This window comes from Bubalus kerabau, chromosome 6 (assembly GCF_029407905.1).
Source record: "Bubalus kerabau isolate K-KA32 ecotype Philippines breed swamp buffalo chromosome 6, PCC_UOA_SB_1v2, whole genome shotgun sequence".
NCBI classification, from domain to species: domain Eukaryota; kingdom Metazoa; phylum Chordata; class Mammalia; order Artiodactyla; family Bovidae; genus Bubalus; species Bubalus kerabau.
The window spans coordinates 44,371,857-44,395,696 of record NC_073629.1 but is presented as its reverse complement, the minus strand read 5'-3'; the positions used below and the strand labels follow the sequence as shown (position 1 = coordinate 44,395,696).

Sequence of the window (23,840 nt, the reverse complement as noted above, 5' to 3'; positions counted from 1 at the left end):
CTCAAATTAGACAATAATTTGTACATCAATAAACTGAAAAGAAAAGCTTTGAATTTAAAAATAAATCCATATCTCAAGTTAAGGGCAAAGTTATGTGGCTGTAGTGTCCTTGGATTTGAGACCCTTGTTGATGGCATGTTTTACCATCTTGTCATCATTTCACCTTCTTACTTCCCCCTTTTTAAAGTGCCTTTTTATTTTCTTATATTCACTTCCTAGCATTCTCTTTTGCTCATACTTGCCAATCTCATTTATATGTTAGTAGAAATAAGAATTTAAATGTTCACCTAAAATAAACACTCCCCCACAACAATGGCTAAAAGGCTAAAAGGCAGATTAGAGTCACCTCTGAGAGTGCTCCCATCACCCGACTGCAATTCAATAATAACAACAATCCTTTATGGAGTACATATTACATAATAAGCATTATTTTGAGAATGACAATTCTTTGAGGGAAATCTAATTAGGCTTGTTTTACACATAAGCTCACTACAGCACAGAAAGCCATGAACCTTTTAACAGATGACCTAGAAGTCACACACAGATCTTTCTGACTCCAGACCTTGTCCATCATGTTTCACACAGTTTATTTCTTATTTAATAAATAATGAGCATTTATTAAAAACCTGCCGCATATGTCTTTATTCTTCCAGAAGAAATTCAAGAATCATAAACTCCTCAAAGCAAATTTTTATTTGTGTTTACCTCTCTTTACATTCTTTAACTTTTCAAAGAACTTTGACATTAATTATCCCATTCAAAATAATATTCAGTAACTTGAGACACAAATTTAAGGCTGTTATCAGGGATGTCATAGAAGTATGACTGTGAGTAAAGAAAGAACAAAGAAACAACTGAACAATCTGGAAAATGGGAAGGGCATTTGTTTCAATTATCCATCTTCCAGGTGGTGGGCATGAGGAAAGAAGGCTCAGAAAGCAGAGACTCATGTGAAAGAAAGGCTCTATGTTATCATGGGGCCTAGGCCTCCCCATTCCCCAGGAAAGTCCCCAGAGACAATTTAGAGCTCAGAAAACTTCTACACCACCCCCTTGCAATGCCTCTTTTCTCTGATATAAAGCAAATGTCACTTAGTTCATTTAGACCACCCAAGGCTAACTGCTCTTTGTTGGTTATTCTGTGTTATATTGAGGTTGGGATTTTTATTTTTGGTGTTCCAATAATAAGAGTCCTGTTCTTGGCATCAAGTATGAAAAATTAACACTAGGAGCAAAGTAAAAATGAAGTGAGTAGAAGTGAAAAATACAGTGCCTTCTCTATAATACTTTTAGAGATAAATGTTAAGGGCTACAAGACACAAAGCCAGTAATTATTTCTGAATGGAGACAGTCACTGGCTGTATATATCATTGAATATGTTTTGTTATTTTATAACATACAAGTAGTATATTCACTAAAATATTTTTCCCTTATGACTTATTTTTTTAAGGAAAAAAACTTTCCAAAATCATGGATAAGTGTATCTGCAGTTAACTTCCCATGACCTAGCTACAACAGTATTTGAAGGTCACTCAGGAAATTCATGCCACCTATGTAGAGGTCGATTTGAATTATTATTACAGTTATTCAGCTCTTAATAAGTGTTTGGCATGTCCTGCAAAGTTCTCTCCAGGCTCTAATTAAAACCACACACCCTGCTTCTGTCTGGCAGAACATTTGAGAAGCTCAAAAGTAACCAATTTGCTGTATCACACCAACCTCCAGGGTGTGGGTTTATTCGCGTTCATTTGAAAATTACATTTGTAACTTGGACATAAAAGCGCCTGATTCTCTGAAAACCAGTTTGGTATCTTGTTTTTCATGGCACATGCAACCCTTCATTTACAATATATTCTGAGTAAGAGGGTTTGCTTTTCTGCTAAGTCATTCTCTTTTGACATTACCTGCCCAGCAGGCAGTTTCAAATCATGGGAGTATTGTCTGCCCATAAGATAATTGTTAATATTTATAGAGCTATATTAGGAGATGATATTCACCCATGCAAAAACCACCCCCATGTAAGTATGAATTATTCAGTTTTTCTAAATATCTATTCTGTTCCCAATTATCAGAGCAAACTGACACTTGTTTCAATGTCACTGTCAGGCCAGCTCTCCGCTTGGAGTTATCTTGAAGCTACTGTGCTGTATTTGCTCGTCCTGTTCTTCGGTGCTCAGGATTAGAGGCAGTAGATCTGGCTTGGGGAAAACAGTGTTTGCTGTATGCCAAATGCCCTTTAATTCTCTGGCAGACTTACCCATGGCATGTGATTATTTGCACTGGTGGGTTAGAGCTTTCTTATTATACCCATGCTCTTCAGCAGGGGCTGATTGTAAGGCAATTCTTCTCCTATGTCCATGCAGAGGGATAATCTCCATCTTTTTTATTTATTTTTGTTTCAGCTTGGTGAATAAAATGTGCCTGACATTTAAAAGTTTGTTAAATATTTGACGAAATTTATTGGACCTCAACTTTAAAAATTAAACAGCCTATATTCATCTGGATTACATACCTTTAATTTTATTGAGAAAATACAGCTTGACATTCTCATTGGCCACATTATCTATAAAGATAAAATATCTATAATCTCTGACCCGTTATAACAATGTAGCTGCCCATGACATGTGATCAACATACTATAGTCAAGAATATCTGACTGAAGTAATCAGCTGTATATACTCAACAGTATCCATTGCAATTTGAGCTATTTTTAGATCAGTTATGACTAAAAGATAAAATAAAATAAGATTTCCTTTTTTCATTGCAAACCTTAGCCTTTCAGTATTAACTAGTTATTGCCAACACAAACCATGTCAGATTTGATGTGTCATTTAGAAACACGTAAATTCTTTACTACTAGGAGCAAAAACTGATTTATTATCTATTTTCACTGGCAAACTACCTAAAGTGTAATATACTAATGACTAATTCTGCAAATCAACAAAAAAGTTATGAAAAAAATTCATAAAATTTGTCACATCAAGATTCATCCTCCATGTTATGTAATAATTTGCATACTGGTTTTATTGCCTTAAAAGACTCTAGAAGAACAGTGGCTTAAACAATATTAGAAAGGTTCATTTTCCTCCTACACATACCTATCCTAGCTGGGAGAAATACAAGGGAAGGGAGCAGCAACGTTACGTAACATGATCAAGAAACCCTGTTTCTTTCTGTCTTGTTGCTTTGCTACCCTCTAAGAGATGCCCTTGGTCAAGATCAAAGGAAGCTGACCTCACCATGTCTGCATTTCAGCTTAGGAAGGGGAAGATAAATGGAGGGCAAACAGCTCTATTTTAAGGATATGACCTGAAAATTGCAGAGGTCACTCCTGCTAGTATCTTATTGGCCAGAATTTAGTCACATGATATCATTTAAATGCAAAGAATGGGAAATATAATCTGCAGCAGGGCAGCAGAGAGACAAATAAAACTCAGGGAGCTCTATTACTAAAAAGAACAGAAGGAATGGACTTGGGGTGAGGGTACGGAATCAGCAGGTTGTCAAGGCAGACTAGCACATTCTTTCATAAATTAGACATCATTTATTAAACAGACACTATTCCCATAAATATCATGAATATTCTAATAATGCTGGAGCACTGTTATTATTTTCTGACTAGAACCGTATTTTCAAGAATGGATATGTCCCTGAAGCTATAGTAGCACAATGCTTGCTCTAAAATCATTGATATTAAGGTTGAAGATCAAATCTAAAAATGGACCTTGTAGATTTTCTCCTTCACTAGATTTGTCAGAGATGGCCCTCCTCTCCTTAGAGAACTGAGGAGGAGAGAGGGGTAACTAACCCTTATTGAGGAATTCCTCTATGTCAAACCTGTGCTGCTGCTGCTGCTGCTGCTAAGTCACTTCAGTCATGTCTGACTCTTCGCGAACCTATGGACCATTTCCCGCCTGGCTCTTCTGTCTGTGGGATCCTCCAGACAAGAATTCTGAAGTAGTTTGCCATGCCTTCTTCCAGGGGATCTTCCCCACCCAGGGATCAATCCTGCATCTTTTGCATCTCCTGCATTGGCAGGCAGGTTCTTTACCACAAGCACCATCTGGGAGGCCCTATGGACGAATTTCTCTATGCCAAGCCCTGTGCTAAAAACTTACAAACATTATCTCATTTACCTCCTTAAGACAACCATTTTGTGAATACTATTATTATTCCCCAAATGAGAAAACTTGGAGAGGTTTAATATTTAAGCCAAGTGTGTTAGTTTTGATAAGAGCTCACTTTCTATTTCTATGAGTGGGGCTGGAAGAGAAAAAGTGGATTTTAACACACGAAAAACTCCAAAGCATAGGTAAACCAGCAGCCACCTCCTGTTCTCCCAAGATTCAGTGCGGAGGAAAGGAAAGAACCTATGGGGGAAGAGTCATTGGGTAAAATTGCTCATCATTCCTCACTGAATTCAATACCTTGTTGGAGGCAAACTTATCTGAGAGCCTGTAAGCCCCAAAAGAAACTGGATTCTTCCTTATCCAGCTTGGGGTGGGGTTGGAGAGGTGGTCCTAGCACCTCTGTCAACTATTCTCAGAGTTACATCAGTAGTGGCCTGGCCTGGATCTAACACCTGCTGGCTCAGGCCATCCCAGAGAAGAGTCAGTTGGGACCTCTCTTTGGGCATAGTCCTACCTTTAATAATAGAGCTTGTGATACCAAGACACAGGTAATTCCTCAGTCCTTTCAAAGTAAATAGCTAAAACCAGTCATAAATTTAATTTCAAACATAGCATTGGTGATTACATTCAAACTGTGGTATTATAATCAAATGGCATAACCAGTTTTATATTTAAGAGCTAAAGCTTCCATTACTTTGAACAATAATCTTATGACCAAGCAAATAAAGTGTCTCTATAAAGTAGCACTAGTTTATGAAACCTCAGACTCTTTGAAAAAGTATATTCTAAGCACTTCTACCAAAAACCCAACTCAAGCAACCAAAGAGAAAAATGATGAAGCCTGGACTTTAATCCTGGTCATACTGACTGGACCACTAACTAGAGACTAACTAGAGATAAATGGACTCACTAACTAGAGACATTCTCAGCACAGGAAAATCATTCTAATGAAGATCAGGAAAGAAATATTACCTTTAGAGGTAATGAGTCAACATTGTTACATGTTGGTAGACTCCAGCTAGCATTTCAATCCTCACTTTATTATTATGGAAAGTAAAAAATCCTTTCATACTGATTAGCAAATGAATGTTGTTTGTAAGTTCATAAGAATCCATTTTTTAAAAAGTTTTGTTCCCACAGTGGCTAATTAGCAAGGAGTTAAGAGCTCAGGCTGTATTGGCAGAGACGTGATTTCAAATTCCATCCTGCCACAGGCAGTCTGAAAATATCAGTTGCCTTTCTAGAGGCTCAGCTTGCTCATCTGTCAAATGGAACTAATAACAGTACTCATGGGGGCTGTTATGAGGACTAATTAGGCCAGTGCCCGGTAAAGTGTAAATACTCAATACATATTAAATGTTATTATAATTGCTAACAAGTGAAGTGCTCTAAGGTAGGGCATAGATTCTTAAAATTTTTTTTCTCTGAATTCTCCTTTGGCCCCTAAAAGCAAACTCTATCAGGTTGTTGCTGCTGCTGCTGCTAAGTCGCTTCAGTCGTGTCCAACTCTGTGTGACCCCATAGACAGCAGCCCACCAGGCTCCCCTGTCCCTGGGATTCTCCAGGCAAGAACACTGGAGTGGGTTGCCATTTCCTTCTCCAATGCATGAAAGTGAAAAGTGAAAGTGAAGTCGCTCAGTCGTGTCCAACTCTTAGCAACCCCATGTACTGCAGCCTACCAGACTCCTCCATCCGTGGGATTTTCCAGGCAAGAGTACTGGAGTGGTTGTTAGTCCTTGCTAATGCCACCAAAAACTGAAAGAGATAAATGGACTCCTCAGCAGCAGAAAAAATCGCCCTCTGAAATAACCCTTTCTTGGAGCATCTAGCATTTCTGTGCTGTCCTTTTTCTAAGACAAAAAAAATTGCACATTGGAATTGGATTGGGGACATTATCTCACGATGATTAAGGGAAGTTATTACTAGAACAGTGCATGAAATGAAAGCTACCTGCTTTCACCTAGGGAGCTCTTGAAAATAACCCTATTTTTCTCCAACAAATAAGGAGAGGAAAAATTCCAAAAATGGATAGCATTACAAATCCTTTTTCGGGTAGTTTGCTTATCTAAACTGGCATGTGATACCTGCTTAACATCTCCCAGAAACTGAGGGAGAAAGGTACTAACTCATCCATTAGGCCCCACCTAACAGCCCAGGAGGCACCAGGAAGGACATTTCTCTTTCTCTGCTGCCTGTTTCTCACCAAACTGAATCAGCATTTCTAGGAACTCAGCTCCCATTGAGAAAAGTAATACCTTCTAAAGATGGGAATGGCAGGCACTTATGGAAATTCTAGCCCATCAGCTGAAAGAAAAGCAAGTGAAGGTTAGAGGGTTATCCCCTGTGATCTACCCAAAGCTTTCCAAGTTAAAAAAAATTAGTTTTACATATACATGTGTATACACCATAGCTTTATATTTACATGTAAAACTAAAATGTTATGCACACATAAAAAATAGATGTACACATAAATGTGCATATACAAATGTACTATACACATATACAGATATAGACATATATATTACTCCACTTCTTCACTTATACTTGTTAAATTTTCTCTCCACCAAAATCTTTGGAAAAGTATTAGATATGAGGCCCTAATGTAAGCCCTGCATTTTTGGAGCTTCAAATCAGAGTTAAGTATCCACTTAATTATGAATAGTCACTGAGTCAGGAAATAAATAAATATATATTTATATGTACATAAATTTATATATATATATGGAGTGGGAAATGCCAACCCACTCCAGTATTCTTGCCTGGAAAATTCCATGGACAGAGCAGCCTAGAGGGCAGAGGAGCCTGGCAGGCTACAGTCTGTGGGGCTGCAAAAAGTCAGACACGACTGAGCACACACACAGACTGATTTATATATATAGACAGAAAGAGACTTGAAAAGCAAGTTAACCCAATTAATAATTTTAAATAAAAATAGGATGATCAAATTCTTTTCAACAAGTAATAAATTTGGATCCTATATTATGGTTAAGTGGAAGAGAAAAATAATGAGGAAAAAGCAAAAATATCCCAAAGACAAATACTTAAACATCCATTATAAAGCATGTATCAAGTGCCTGTACTAGACTAGGCAATGTATTAGGTGTCACAGGCTTGTCTACCTCAACGCTACTGACAATCTGAATGAGAGAAGTCCTGTTGTGGGGGTCTGTGCCGTGCATTATAGGATGTTCAGCAGCATCCCCAGCCTCTACTCACTGGATGTCAGTAGCACTTCTTAAGTTGTGAGAACCAAAAATGTCTCCAGACATTGCCAAATGACCTCAGGGAAGAAAGCGCCCTCGGTTGAGACCCACTGTACTGGCTATACAAAATAGCACCCACCTACCAGTTGTAATTTGTATATTCCTTAAGAATCCTCATTCCTCAAGAGCTTGATCCATTATGTGCTATGGAGCTTGTGAGAGCGCCTCTTCTGCTGCTGGGCTTCTGCAGCACCTGCCCCTCAGAGCTCTGCTCTTGTGAGAAGAACCATGGGGGAGACGCCAGCTCCCTACCCTGGGCTTCCCATTACTCCCACTGACATCCTAATCTTTTAGAAAGCTTTTTCAAAAGAAAAAAAAAACTCTAACATTTATCCCTTAATTATATTTATGTTGTCCACAAATAATATACAGAAGTATCACATCAACATAAAAATAAAATATTAAAGTGAGAATTTTAAGAAATTTTCTGTAAAAGTAAGCATCTACTACAGAATTTTGCAATTCCAAGTAATTAGCACCAAGATGCTTCCTTATTATTCTATTTTACAGAGTTGGTTGTAACTAAGTGATAAAGGAGAGAAAAGTGTGTGTGTTTGCATCTATTTTGTTTTCACGCATGCATCATGATGTGTCATTTGACAGCAGCCTAATATTAATGCAGTTTTTACCAAAGACTTGAAAACCTCCAGAAACATTCATTAGCAGCTATTCTGATGATGCTGACAGGCTTTCAACCTCATATTCTTACTATATTCTTACTATATTAATCTAAAGATATTCATGAGTACTACCTGACATTACATTATCCATGGGCCTTTTTACAGAGGAAAGCAACTACAAACACCAGTGCATTTCATACTTCCCTGAGATGGAACTGCACAGGCAGACCAAGAGCTCTATCTCTGTACCCCAGGAATAGAAAGGAACAGAGACAGGAGAAAACCAGCATTAGCCAAGTGTTCAATATTTCCTTTATTCCTTATTAAACCCTACAAATCTGCCTGCACTGCAGGAGATCCAGGTTCAATCCCTGGGTTGGGAAGATCCCCTAGAAAAAGACATGGCAACCTACTCTAATATTCTTGCCCAGAGAATCCCATGGACAGAAGAGTCTAGTAGGCTACAGTCCATGGGGTCACAAAGAGTCGGACACGACTGAGTGACTAACACACACACACACACACAAACCCTACAAAGTACTTAACTTTGCCCACATTGCTAAATGTTTAATTGCCCCAGGATTCAGTCTTTCAGACTTTCTAAAAAATTTTATCCACTCCTATGGCTATAAATACCAACTTCTAAGTTTATATCTTCAAACCCAGGCTTAGTTAAGCTCCCAACTTTTATATCTGTCTTCTCCATGTCACCATTTGACTGTCTCAAATTTAACACATCCCCCACCAATCTCCTTCCTTCTCCTTCCCAGATTACTATTTGGCCACTTGCATTCACAGTTTTCCAATTGTTCAGATCACAAACATTCAGATCACTCTGGACATTTCTCTTTTTTCACATCTCACATGTAATCTATCAACATATCCTGGCATTTCTTTCTTTGAAATATTTCCAGAATCCAATTACTTTTCACTCGTCAACCAGCAAGGACCCTGAATTAAGCCATCTTTATCTGAATTATTACAACTGAGACCTCCGTGTTTGCTTGCTCCAGTTTATTCTCCACACAGTAGCCAATGTAATTGTTTAAATTTCAAGTCCTGGCAGGTTTTTCCTCTTCTCAGAATTCCCAAAGGCATTACCATGCAGAAAGCCCTATATGATCTGGCAGCCACCCCCTCTCTGACTTCATTTCTCATCATTTGCCTCCTTAATCCCTCAGCTATTATTTCAAGTTTTGAAGTGACTTTTCCTCTCTGTGAAGTACACTCCCCTTAACACTCCTGTGTGTCTCTCCCTCATTTCCTCTATGTCTCTGTTCAAATGACACCTTGTCAGAGTTTCTCCATCACCACACTATCTAAAATAGAACACCCTTCCTAGGTACCCTCTGTTTCCTATATTCTTCTGTTTATAACCCTTAGCTTCTTTTTTCAAGGAAAGATTTTTCTTTATAAATAAATGTATGTATGTATGTATACACATTTGTTTATTATGTATATATATGTGTGTGTATGTGTATTTATAAGTAAATATATGAGGGGTGTGTGTGTGTGTAAAGTTCAGGGCTAGATTTGATCTGGGGCCATACATATATACATTTTAATGAGTTGGCAAATTTAGCCATGGCCAAATTTTGTATAGCCATGAGTTAGAAATGGTTTTTAAACTATTAGAATATTTTAAAAGTTAAAAAAACATAAAGATGAATAAGCAACATAAACCATATGTGGCCTGCAAAACCTAAAGTATTTACTATCTGGCCTTTATAGGAAAAGGTTGCCAGCTCCTATATTTGTATACTATCCACTAGAATGTAGTCCTTGAGGGCAGGGAACTGCTGTGTTCACCATTACGTCTTAGCATGCAGGATAGTGCCTGGTACAAAGTAAATGCTAAACAAACATTTTTAAATGAATGAAAACAATGAGCCTTAGTGAGGTCTGATGACTTGTCCAGGGTCACCCAGGAACTTGATAGATGAACCAGAACTCAAGCCCAGGTCCACTTGATTCCACAGCTGGATCCTGAGAGCTTTTTGCAGCAATGACTTGAGCCTTCTTGTTTTCTACCCAAAGGCTCCCCATTAGATTATCTCTAACATGCTATCTGAGCGACTGAACTGAACTGAGCTGCTGAACATGCTATCAGGTAAAGGAACCTGCAGAATAAGACAATGGAAGAGAGACATGATGTATTGCAGAAAACCTTTGATAATTACACCAAAATAACATTTACATCTGATATCAATTATATTTACTTTTGAATATTTATTTGCCTGTGGGACTTCATTGCGACATGCGGGATCATCCATCTTTATTATGGCATGCCAGATCTTTAGCTGTGGCATGCAGGATCTAGTTCCCTGAGCAGGGACTGAACTCCAGACTGGAGCACAGAGTCTTAGCCACTGGACCATCAGGGAAGTCCCTCAACTATGTTTAATGTGCTTTCAAAGACATCACCTCTTCTTAGCTTTACCAAATTTCTGCACCAAGTAAGGTGTATACTACATCCTCGTTTTACATATTACAAAACTGAGTTTCAGGAAAGTTTAAAGAATTGGCTTTTACAAGTAGTGAGTAGCAGAAATAGAACAGTCCAGATCTACCACTTTTAGTATTCAACTTTCCATTCTACCAACCAACATATAGCCCCACAACTCTACCGAAGGGCAACTGTAGTACTGTGGATATGGAGGGATTTTAAGAGATTGGCATCACACATTACTAACTTCTAAGAAACCAGAAGTACTGCATTTTACTTGGAGTTTTATGATGTGCAAGAGCACCTCAGCTATAAACAGCCAACTACCAACAGTTATAGGCAGCAGGCAAGTCAGAACTTTGAAATGAAAGCAATAAGTAGAATGATCTGCTTGACCATATCTTGGACTTTTATTGGTGTGACAATAGCACAGGGATTTTGAGCTGCCAGATGCATGATCATCTTAAAGAAAGAAGTCAAGAAAACTGACAGTTATCTCAGCTGACACTAATACCCACAGCTGTCATCTCCTGAACTAGCTGCTATGTCTAAGCAGCCATCCATTGAGGCAGCTGATTTTAGAGCTCAGAGTATTTGCCTGAGAAATTGTGTGTGTTTCATGGATGCCAAGGGCCAGCTTTTCTAACTTTGTGAATGCCAGTGGTAGTGTGCTTTTATTCAGGATAGAGGTCATGATGCCACACCCTGGAATTAACTTGAATCTGACACGCAGCTCTCAACTAGTCAAGATACCAGCTCAGGATGTGACAATCCAATTTCAAATGTCTGTTTCTGTTCCTATGAGTTCCCTTACACTTTGTTAGACCATGTGATAATTTTTTTTTTAATCTAGGAAACGTAGCCTCTATAAACAACAGCAACTGAGGCCTCTGTACTAGATTTTGTCCATTTCTCTCCTCTTCACTCATTGTAATAGAACACTACTCACTATAATATAGCAACTTTTAGAAAACTAAAATTAAAATGAAGTGTCATTGTCAGTGTTGGGATATGCAGGGGTTTTAAGAGTTAAATAGTTATGATTTTTAAATCAAATATAATAATTATAATGTTATAAAGTATTGCTTGGCTAGAAAATAAAATTACAATATTTTTCCAAGTAATTTCTATGAAAACTTGGGTAAGAAAAATTGGCAATCTACAGTATTAATGACAGATGGACCATTTCTTTTGGTTGAACTTTAAACTTACGCCTCTTTGTAAGAGAAATCTCTCAATTTCATTTGGAAGTAACATTAGTAGTTGTAATGAAGAAAATGGGACCAAGGGTCAAATATTTTACCTGAGAATCCCCCTTGTCAAAAACAAACAACTTGAAAAGTAAGTCAAAGTCAGGTATTGGGTATCTTCTATGTACTTATTGTAATGTTTGGTGTGATGCTAAGTTCTTATATGGTATCTGGATACTTATATGCAGTATTCCAAGTAAAGTTGGTATATGGGAACTGTATCGTTGAGGGCTCTGTATTTGTATTGTTTTAAACAATATAACATATATCTTTGTTCAGACTTGAGAAAGAGATCCAAGATCTTGAAAAGGCTGAACTGCAAATCTCAACCAATGAAGAAGCAATTTTAAAGAAACTGAAATCAGTTGAGAGGACAACAGAAGACATAATAAGGGTGAGCATTAGCCGATTTGAAAATTATGACTCCCTCCCAAAATGATTCCACAAATAGTATATAATTCTTCAAAGTATATTCACATTTAGAATTTATTTTTAAACTGTATTAATCATGGAGAATTCTTTTCTCTTATAGTCTGTGAAGGTGGAAAAGGAAGAAACATCAGGAGGTATGTCTTGAGCAGTCTATGTTATGTCGAGCTAAGATATTTTTTGATTAGCCTACTGAAATTTTTCTCTATTGTCAGTATATTCTAAATGTATTTTGAATTAATATGAATTTTACAGAGTCAGTTGAAGACATCTATGCTAATATCCCCGACCTTCCAAAATCCTACATACCTTCCAGGTTAAGGAAGGAAAGAAATGAAGGAATAGAAGATGACGAACAAAATAGAAAAGGTATATGAAAACTTTGTCTTCAATGGTAGGTTCTCAAATTCATATTTTACAATATCATATATTAGCAACTTGCTGTAACATCCTATCCTTCCAGGTTAAGTAATGGTCCATTTTACAAAGTTCCATGAGGTAAGTCACTTGTATAAGTAGCAACAATGGGGTTACAGTATTTCTTTCATGCATTTTATTCCTCAGCAAACTAGGTAAGGACAGGGAAGATAAAGACCTAAAGGAGACAAGAGGCTCTTGAAACAAAGCTCCCTTGCTCAAAAATATCTCTCCCAACATATTCTGTGTAGCAGACATTAGAATAAGATTAAATGAATGAACAAAAGTATTCTCCCTGAGGTCAGGCATTTGCCCCTACGTGAGAATGGTTGCATGAAACTAATGTCAATGGCCCAGGGAAAATTAAGGCTTGTATAGGGGCAGAGAGGGAACCTTTGAATTTTAGAGTGAAAGAGAAGTGACACTTTACCTTCAGGGAGCAATCATTCATTCATTCAACAAATACTCAATGCCAAGCTCAAGGCCAAGCTCAGTTTTCACACTAGGAACACAGTAGTGAATAAAACAGCAAAAATCTCTGCCCTCATTCTAAGGGAGAATAAAAGCTGACATTCTAAGGGAGACAATAGATTAAAAATTAGGTAAATAAATGAAATATATTAGGAAGCAAAAATGCTAAAGAGAAGACTAATGCAGAGAAGGTGGAAAGGGCACATGTGGGTGAGTGTATTACAGTTTTAGTTGGGTAGCCAGGGAAGGCCAAGAACCACTGGGCTGTGGGGGAGAGATGAAACGCAAGATGTCTCCAAAGAGGAAGACGGGGGACACAAAAACAGTCAGTGCCACATTGTAATGCTGCCCAGGATCCCGTTAGCTTTACTCTGCCAGTCATGATCCTGGCCATTAGGATCTTCCCTGAAGGAGGAAACAGCAACCCACTCTAGCAATCTTGCCTGGATAATCCCATGGAAAAGGAGCCTGGTGGGCTACAGTCCATGGAGTCACTGAAAGTCAGCACGACTGAGCGGCTGAGCATGCATGCATGCATCAAGATCTTGCCAGGGCCATGAAACAGATTTCAGCTTCCCCCAAATCAACCATTTCCCCCCACTTCAGTTGTTTTAATACAGCTGATACTGCTCTATTTTTAGCTCTTCTTCTTAAAAGTGGGAGTGAAAATGAAAAGAAACATAAGGCAAAATGAGAAGCATGTGATTCTAGCCTTCTTCCTCCCTCTTCAATACCAGTTCAATATTTAACCACCTCTTAGCTATGAAAACTTTAGAACACACCTCTCTAATTTCAACACGTAGAGCAAGGATGTAACATAATAAAATATACCTTGCTCAGCCTTTACCAACAGTAATGCACAGAGTAACATATTCTTCCTTATTAAAAAGAAAACTCTGATTCTTCCTACTGAGCAATATAAAAGAATGTAAATCTGTTGTGTCAGATTTTCTCATTAGAAAGGGAACATCTTTTGGTTTCCTAGTGAAAATCCTTACCATTTGGAACAATCAGCTTCCCTTCTTCAGTCTTTCCCATTTTTTAGTAATTTCATACATCCTTGCACAAAATCCCATGTCATTAAAGTTTTAGTCTTTATATATTTAATGAATAAATCAGAAATTTTAAAAAGATTTCTCATAAAATAATGTCAACAGGTATACTGGACATAAACACTATGAAAGCAAGTTACTTTACAACAGGAAAAATTGACTAAATCGGAGATCAAATTTGTCTCTCAACAGCTTTGTATGCCATGGAAATCAAAGTTGAAAAAGACTTGAAGACCGGAGAAAGTACAGTCCTGTCTTCAATACCTCTCCCATCAGATGACTTTAAAGGTACAGGGATAAAAGTTTATGACGACGGGCAAAAGTCAGTCTATGCAGTAAGCTCTAATCACAGTGCAGCATACAATGGCACCGATGGCCTGGCACCAGTTGAAGTGGAGGAACTTTTAAGACAGGCTTCAGAGAGAAATTCTAAATCCCCAACAGAGTACCACGAACCTGTATATGCCAATCCATTTTGCAGACCTACAACTCCACAGAGAGAGAAGGCAACTCCTGGACCAAACTTTCAAGAAAGGATAAAAATTAAAGCTAATGGACTGGGTAATGATGTGAATGGATCCATACACAACATGGACAACGGACTCGCAGAGGAGAGAAGTAACAATGTCAATCACATCAGCCCAGTTCGGCCGATACCTCATCCCCGATCAATGATTCAACAAGCAGAGGAGATGCCCCACATCCAACAAAAGAGGCTGATGACTCCTTGGGAAGAACCAAATGTAATGCAGGACAAATATACTCCCTCTCCAAATACAGGACTGAGTCCCAGCAGAGCACTAGTTGAGAAGTCAGAACGCCAGAGTTCTTCACCCCCTTGCCAGGAGGATGAGATAGACATTAGATATAATATTGTTCATTCCCTGCCTTCTGACCTGGATGAGAAAGAGCCTGTGACAATGATATTCATGGGGTATCAGCATGCAGAAGACAATGAGGAAGAAAAGAAGCTTCTGACTGGGTATGATGGGATCATCCATGCTGAGCTGGTTGTGATTGATGACGAGGAGGAGGGTGAAGGGGAAGCTGAGAAACCAGCCTACCACCCCATAGCTCCCCACAGGCAGGTTTTCCAGCCTGCCAAGCCAACACCGCTCCCGAGAAAGAGAGCAGAAGTCAATCCCCATGAAAACACAAACCATAAATCTCCCCATAAAAACTCCATATCCCTGAAGGAACAAGAAGAAAGCTTAGGGAGCCCTATCCACCATTCTCCACTGGACGTTCAGATAGCAGGCGATGGGACTGAGGATCCATCCTTAACAGGTAACAAACATGACAAGGCTTGTCACTGCTGTTTAGTCATGTGAAAATCTTCTCTTTGGGTTGTTACCAAGCCTTTTTGCTCTCAGCTTTTTCTGACGCTTCATAGACTAACTGATGCTAAGATTTTTTTTATTAATGTTGATATGAGTTATTATCATCATAAGTGAAGTGATTAAGTCACTTCAAAAGAGAAAGTGAAACAAAAATTTGTTGCCTTATTTAGGTATGGCATTGATTGACCTTAGTAACTTGAAATTCGTCTTCTGCCATGGTATGGTACTATGTATGAATGTGTTTGAATCACTACCACATTGTCATCAATATTAGATCTTTTCCCAGAAGAAATGAAGCCAGCCCTTTTTTTGTGCCTCTTTGTGGTTTAGATTTCCTACTTAAGTTAACAAATTGCCTTAATTTTGCAAGAAAAAAACACAAAACAAATTTTATTTTTAGTGTGATATTTTATTACTTTGCTATATCTTGTTTCTCTACACTTTTAAAATTTTATTAACTTTATGTCCTTCATTTTTCTACATTTTACAAAAGGTATCAGTTTATTCTACATTATAATATTTATGTCACATAATCTTCCCTAACTTAGACATTTTATTTTTTTATTTTCTAAATATTTGCATTCCATACATTCTCATTCCCTGTAAAGTTTTATAGCTATCTAGCTTTTTTAGTATTGAATAGAAAATAACACTTTTTCTACAAAAGTGATAGCTCATCAATTTTATATTCTTTATTTTCACTTGAATATTGTATTCTACTTATTTATGAACAATAAATAAAAATATGATCAAACTAATTATAACAGCTGTACTTACCATGCCTAAAGACATAAATCAAATTATCCAGACATAAGTCCTGGATCTGTGAAAGGGATAGTAATTTTAAATGTTCTAATGAGAGAATTCTCGTTAAAAAGCAGTAACTATTAAGTCCCAGCTTATCCAGCAATCAAAGAACCTGATAATCTTGTAGAACTGTGGTAGGAACTAATTGGTAGGACAATTCAGGAAGGATTTTTTCTCTGTAACCCAGCAACCTAGTTTTAGGTTGCCAATGATACAATAAAATGGACCTCTTCCCTTTTTATTAAGTAGTTAAATTAGGCATACCAATTGTAAATTTGATTATCTGAAGAATTTCTAACCTATTAGTAACTGTACACTTACATTATCTACCTAAATCAGAGTTTAATGATGTGTTCCCACAAAAGAAACTTACTAAAACTAAAAGTTCCTCTCTTTTGAGAATGAGCTTTGTTTATTGATCACTTTTTGCATCTTAAATCCATTTTTTAAAGAACAACACAGAAAACTTAGAAAAGAGGAACATACCCTTTATGGTCAAGAGCAGTGACATTACCCACTATAAAACCTCCTATTTTTTAACTTGGATGTTAGCCAACTCCTCCAGAACACCCTTATTCCTTCTCCCCTACTCGTATCAACACATTTACCACAGAGAAAAATATAGGAAGTGACTAATGTTTCCAGACAACACTAATCATGCCACTGAGGTAAAATAATGAAAACAGGAAGACTTTTCCAGACAAAGTAACAATACAAAGTTATGTTCTATCAATCAAAGCATCTTATAAACAGAATCCTTCAAATTCCTTGCTTTCTATCATAATATTGTTTTACATTCTTGTTTTCCAATTCAGCATGTGGATTACAGAACTGATATTTTTAAATGGGTGTTAAAAATAAGTATATCATATTGCCCTCAGGGCCATCCATATACATAGAATTTGTAGCCACCCATGCATTTTAATTTCACAAGCACCAAGTAGGCTAAGCTTCTCTCTATCCCCCTTCCCCCAAAATGCATATTGATACTTGGAAATCCACCATTTAATTCAATTCCTTTATTTATGGTATAGATACCCTACTAAATAGAAACATTCCTAGTAGGCACAGTACTAGTCAAGAACTATAAGTCTCTTTTCATTTGTGCAAATGTTGTTATCAAAGTCTTATCTAAGAGCAATTTTTAACTTGGAAAAGAGCATGAAGAAGAAAGAAAGATGGAGAAAAGTGGAACCTGGGGATCCTAAAGACCAGATTTAGTTAAAACTTTGAACAGGAGAGATATGACAAGAAAATTTAGGCAAAGTTACATCCATTTGCTAAAGTAAGTATAACAGGGTCATGTTTAAAATATCTGGTTCAATGCCAGATACAACCGCCAATGAGTGGCCATGTAATGTTTTACTGGGACTCTATTACTATGCCCACCAACTGAACAACTGGCTCCCTTTGGTAATCCTCACCTACCTACTTTTGTACTTCTAGCTCTGTTCTCCACTCTTATAGATGTCAGTGGTATTTCAGAATAAATAGGTAGGGAACCTCAGCTCCAGGGGATTCACAAGCTGTTGGTGCCAGAATTGCCAACCTGTGGCAACCATTAGAAGCCAAGGGATACTGAAAGTAAGGAAGCAAGCTCTCTTCTGTCAAGTTAAAAACAATCAAAACTGTGTCTGGATTGCCATAGGGAGAGGAAATAGAGTTCAGAGAAGAATAGAAAGGAAAAGTAAAAAGAGAGGTGATAACTCAGGTTTTTTTAGCTACTATACCCAAGGGGCTTTCTCATTGCCTGTCCCCACACAGCTACTTGGAACTCACACCATCTACTTACCATAAGCCTAAAGAAAGAAATAGCAGAGTCTAACAATCTAGAATTCTTTTTTTTTTTTTTTTTACCTTAAGAAATGGGACAGTGAGCTACTGGATTGCCTCACAGCTGAGGATGCAGACATCCAGGATGTCCTTTAACAATTCATTGAAGGTCTACAGCAACTGGGTAGGCCTGCTTTACTGAATCTAAGTTGAGTTGTAGGGAAGAGACTTTGCCCTTGCCTTAAAAGAGACCTTCAAAAAGCCCCTTAAAATGGACTTTGCCCCTGCTCTTATTTTGGTACAGGAAAGGTAATGGTCCAAAGACTCAGAGTAAAAACTATAAAGACTTGCCTTCTGCCTTCAGTTTGTTTCTTTTTTTTTTTTTTTTTTTTTTCAGTTTTCTTCTTGATGTGGAGGTACACTCCCGTCATTAGGTTTCACCATCTAACATCTCCCAGCAATTGGGACCATCTTCCTGGCTACAGAGCAAAGGAAAATTATCTCAGCTGGTCCTAAATTCAAGGAAATATTCTTGATCCTGCTACTGAAAATAATCATTTCCCTTAAAGTTTCCAGGCAAATAAAGCTCTTTGGCTTCATTTAAATGACATTTCATATAAGTATAGTGACAACAAAACTGACCATGGTCTTGTTATAGTGTTGGATCCCAAACTTTGCCGTATTTGTGAAAAAGAGCTTCTTAGAAGTAGGGTCACTTCATTTTTCAATACAGAACTAATATATAACTGTGAAATGAGAGAATATGATTTCCTTTTTCTTTTTTTTATTAAACAAAATTTTTCAAACAGCTAAATAGCTGGAGCTTGGGCAATATTACATGTAAATGTAATGATTGGTGCCTTGAAAGCATCTCTCAACTTTTGGAACATGACTGAGGCAGCTATAATGAGGTCTTAACTGTTAAGAGCATGATACCAGTGTTATGAATTTTAAATCTACACTTTAAAAATGGTTCCTATATCTAATACATCATTAAGAGTGAAATATTCTCAAAAAGATAAATTTGCCATTTGAAAGTACTTATATCTTGACAAAGACATTTCATAATGACTCCAACTCCTAATTACTAGTTCACATTGTTTCATTATTTAAAAAATGTGTTCTTGCCATTCTCTACCTAAGGATGAAGCCCGTTTCGACAACTAGATTTGATGAGTTAAAAAATAACCCAACCATCATGAATTAGGGCTTATATCAATGCCTTTTTCTCTTTAGTAGTACATAGCTCAGAAATATGCACAAAACACAGTTGTTGACCCATAGCTATTTATCTATGGCTAATACTGTTAATGTGCACTAGTCCTGTATTTACTCAACTTATGCTGTGTTTGCTTTATTAATATTTGTAGAAATAGGCTCCTTCTAGTTCTGAACCTGCTTCTTCCCTAAGTTAACCATAGCTTATTATTTCTACTATCTTTTTATGCTACTAAAACAATGCTCACATTGTTGGATAAAATCATCTGAGGTATGTTTCAAACTTTCCTGCAATCTATGAAATGGTCATTTAGAGTGAAAATTAAAGCTTTTTATAACTCTCTATTTTTTCTTTATTTTACAGCATTAAGGATGAGAATGGCAAAGCTGGGAAAAAAGGTTATCTGAGAGGTGTACCATCTACATAAACATCCATTGAAGAAGAAACTAAGAAACATTTGCAGATTTCTCTTCTGGATATTTTGTTTCTTTTTCCTAAGATACAAAAAATTATAATTATAGCCATATTATGCCATGTGGATAAGCAGTAGTCCTTATTTGAAAAAATTCCAAAAAATGCTGGGGAGAACAAATGCTTAACTTTTCCAGTTACTTGATATGATTCAGTGGAGGGGAAACCAACATATTTTTATTGTATTGATACCAAAGCATTTCTAATAAGAGCTTGTTAAATTTACAAATAAAGTTATTTAAAATAGCCCAACTATATTTTATTAACTGACATTGTAATTTTGCTAACACAAAGACTGAGAGATTATAGGAAGTCACTGTGCCTTATCACAGAAATATTCATCTTCAACTCTGATGAGTAAACGTGCCATCCCAAGTCAACAAGGACTCAGGCAACTACATCCCCTGTCAAGGAACAATTCAATTGAGACTTAAAGCTCTTTGCATACATTTCAAAGGTGCATGCAATAATTATCCTCTTATTTGGGGACTGGATTTAGATTATTAGTGTACATGACTTTAAAGTTGATAACCAATATGTTCGTTTTTCTTGAAATATCTTCTTTCATTCATTTCGATGTGAATTCCAGGGTACAGTGACTGATTATGGCCCAAGGCTGTTGGATGGAGGAGTTCTCAAATTCTCAACACAAATCTGGTCTAATGTTCGACCAGTTCTTATAAATAAGTCAGAATCCTAATGCTAAAACTTACTAATAAGGTGTACCACACTTAATTCCTAAGTATTTTTTGCCAAGATGTTAAATCATGATTTGAAGGATACTCCCATAACAGTTCTCTCCTACTCTACCTTCTTATTCTGTCTTCTATCCAACAAGCCTCCAAAATCCACTCAAACACATCTTTCCTTGGATCCCCAGCGCAAATTACCTAGGCCCTGCCAAGTCTTTCAGTGAATAGTCTGTTTTTCTCTCTCAGGGAAAACACTGAATTTCCCTGGTAAGTCCATGATGAAATTATCTTAGCTACTGATGTGGAGGTAATGAGCAGTAAAAGAAGCAGATCCTGATGAGGACAAGAATTTACCTGGGGAGCATCAACCTCAGATGATTTGTTTGCAAAGGGCAGTTTTTCTCTAAGAGGAAAGAGCTCCTCAGCTGGCCTGAAATGTTCTGGGAAACCTGAAGGGTCAAATTTCAGAAGCACTTGCACAGAAACACCCCTATCCCAGGTCCAAGGGTACCATTCCTTCCCTTCATGCCTTTGGCTTTAGCATAAATGACGTGTCAAATCTGCACATTCTTTTGTAGCTCTGTCATCCTTGTGAATAAATCACTGGGTTTTGCTTTTGTACACAAAATTTGTTAGAACATTGCTTAGCACCAAAGAAGCAGTCAACAAACAAACGAATGAGTAAACAGTTCAGAAGGGGGAAGATGTAATCTTCAAGGGGAGGCTTTGTAACACCAGTTGGTCTCAGGCACCATGAGCCAGAATCTGACTGGCAGATCATCTAGCCACTTACCATGAGTCATGGACCAGGGCTTGTATGTAGAAGTGGCCCAGCATAGCCAGAAGGTATGGGAGGCAGGAGCTGGCCTTTTGCCTGGGGATGAAGCTGGAGTTGCTGTGAAACCGGCTGTCAGGTGGGCAGGATGGGGCTTGAGTGCAAAGCTGGAGCTGGTCAGTCAGAGCTGCTAAGGTGAGACTGGGCCATCCACACACCCATCCACTGGTCCCTGTACTCAGCGAAAACTGGAAAATGGAAGTGAGGTGCCTTTTTGCCCTTGAAGCATCCCTCCAGTACTCTCTATTGACAAAGTGTAGCATTGGCCTGCCCTGGTGGCTCAGACGACAAAGAATCTGCCTGCAATGCAGGAGACTCAAGTTCAATCCCTGCGTTGTGAAGATCCCCTGGGGAAAGGAACAGCAACCCACTCCAGTGCTCTTGCCTAGAGAATCCCTTGGACAGAAGAGCCTGGAGGGCTACAGTCCATAGAGTAGCAACGCATCAGACACGACTGAGCGACTAACACTTTCACACCTTCCACAGTTGCTTCAGCTGGCAAAGGAGAAATGCTTACATAACAAAACAGGACAAAGAAGGTGGATATGGAGATGAGGCATTAAATGATGAAGATAAAGATGAGGCATTAAACTGGCACCATCCAGCCATTTTTTTACTCAGCTTCCATATTATCCTTCTACATATATTCAACCATTCAAGCAACTAAAAAGACAACTGTTTTCATCTAATAAGAGGCAGTTATCCTTTATACAAAGAACTCACCTTCTCCCCGAGATGAGGAGACACATGCTCCAGAGTTGTTTTATCTAGTCAACTACATTCAACATTATTTCAAAGAACAGCTTTAGATTAAGAGAAAAATTCAGAGGATAATATAAAGTTCCCATATACTCCTCACCCAGTTTCCCCTATTATTAACGTTCTACATTCATATGGTACATTTGTTATAATTAATGAATCAAAAATGATACATTATTATTAATTAAGGTCTCATAGTTTATTCTGGAGGAGGCAATGGCAACCCACTCCAGTACTCTTGCCTGGAAAATCCCATGGGCAGAGGAGCCTGGTAGGCTGCAGTCCATGGGGTCACTAAGAGTCAGACACGACTGAGCAACTTCACTTTCACTTTTCACTTTCATGCATTGGAGAAGGAAATGGCAACCCACTCCAGTGTTCTTGCCTGGAGAATCTCAGAGATGGGGGAGCCTGGTGGGCTGCCGTCTACGGGGTCGCACAGAGTCGGACACGACTGAAGTGACTTAGCAGCAGCAGCAGCATAGTTTATTCAGATTTCCATAGTTTTTACTTAATGTACTTTCTCAGTTCCAGGATTGTATAAGGAAAACCACATTACTTTTACTTGTCATGTCTCCTTAGGCTCCACTTGGCTATGACTGTTTTTCAGACTTTCCTTGTTTTTGATAAGTTTGATAATTTTGAAAATTACCATCCATGTATTGTGTAAGATGTCTCTCTACTGCAAATTGTCTGATGTTACTTTCCTGATTAGACTGAGGTCATAAGTTTGTGAAAGGAAGACTAAATAGGTAAAGTATTGTTTTTATCAGATCATGTCAATGATACATACTTTCAACATGATTTATCACTGTTAATGTTGACCTTAATAAACTGGCTGATATAATTTAGTCAGATTACTTCACTGTAAAATCATTCTTTTTTGCTGTCTGCATTGGCAGGAAGTCACTACGCACAGCCCACACTTAAGTAATAGGAAGTTAGGCTCACTTTCCTTGAGGACAGAGTATCTGTATCAATTATTTCAAATTCTTCTGTACAGATTTGTCTATTCTCCTTCATTTGTTGATTTATTCATTAATTTAAATCAGTATGGGCTCATGGATGTTTACACTACTCTTGAGTTACTTATTGAGTTCTCAATATATTAATGCTATAATCAATTAAGAAGAGTCTATCTCAAAAAAAAAAAGTAGAGTCTATCTCTGATGATACTCTTTGGCTGGAAACAGACATTTTTCCTTCTCAAGCTTATTATTTCATGCTATGCTTTTTTCCATTTATTTACTTTCAACCTATCCGTCCCTTTATATTTTAATAAATCATATCATGGGTTTTACTTTTTTATCCATCTGACCTTCTCTGCTTTTAATTGGAGTTTTTAGCCCATTAACATTTAATGTAATTATTAATGTGGTTGAATTTTGGCCTACAATATTATTTGTTCTCTCTTTATCCCCACTGTTTTTTTGTTTTTGCTTTTTTGCTCCTGTATTTTTCTTTTCTAGCCTTTAAATTAAATTATCTTATGGAGAAGGAAATGGCAATCCACTCCAGTACTCTTGCCTAGAAAAGCCCATGGACGGAGGAGCCTGGTGGGCTGCAGTCCATGGGGTCACGAAGAGTCAGATACGACTGAGCAACTTCACTTTCACTTTTCACTCTCATGCATTGGAGAAGGAAATGGCAACCCACTCCAGTGTTCTTGCCTGGAGAATCCCAGGGATGGAGGAGCCTGGTAGGCTGCCGTCTCTGGGGTTGCACAGAGTCAGACAAGACTGAAGTGACTTAGCAGCAGCAAATAATTTTGAGATTTTATATCATTTTTTCCTCTGGCTTTTTATATATGTCTTATTTTTTATTTCTGTAAGAATTACAATATACATCTTGAACTTTTCACTTAGAA

General features: G+C 37.7%; 1 protein-coding gene across 1 annotated transcript in view; it reads left to right on the top strand.

The window, feature by feature from the left end:
* Nucleotides 1–23,311, top strand: part of PALMD (palmdelphin) — a 61,690-nt gene extending 38,379 nt beyond the window's left edge. The window contains exons 4-8 of the mRNA XM_055585008.1: nt 11,988–12,102; nt 12,241–12,274; nt 12,393–12,506; nt 14,270–15,364; nt 19,580–23,311. Of these exons, the coding sequence (XP_055440983.1) occupies nt 11,988–12,102; nt 12,241–12,274; nt 12,393–12,506; nt 14,270–15,364; nt 19,580–19,623 (1,402 nt within the window). The 3' untranslated portion in view covers nt 19,624–23,311. The remainder of the gene's footprint in view (nt 1–11,987; nt 12,103–12,240; nt 12,275–12,392; nt 12,507–14,269; nt 15,365–19,579) is intronic.
* The last annotated feature ends 529 nt before the right edge of the window (nt 23,312–23,840 follow it).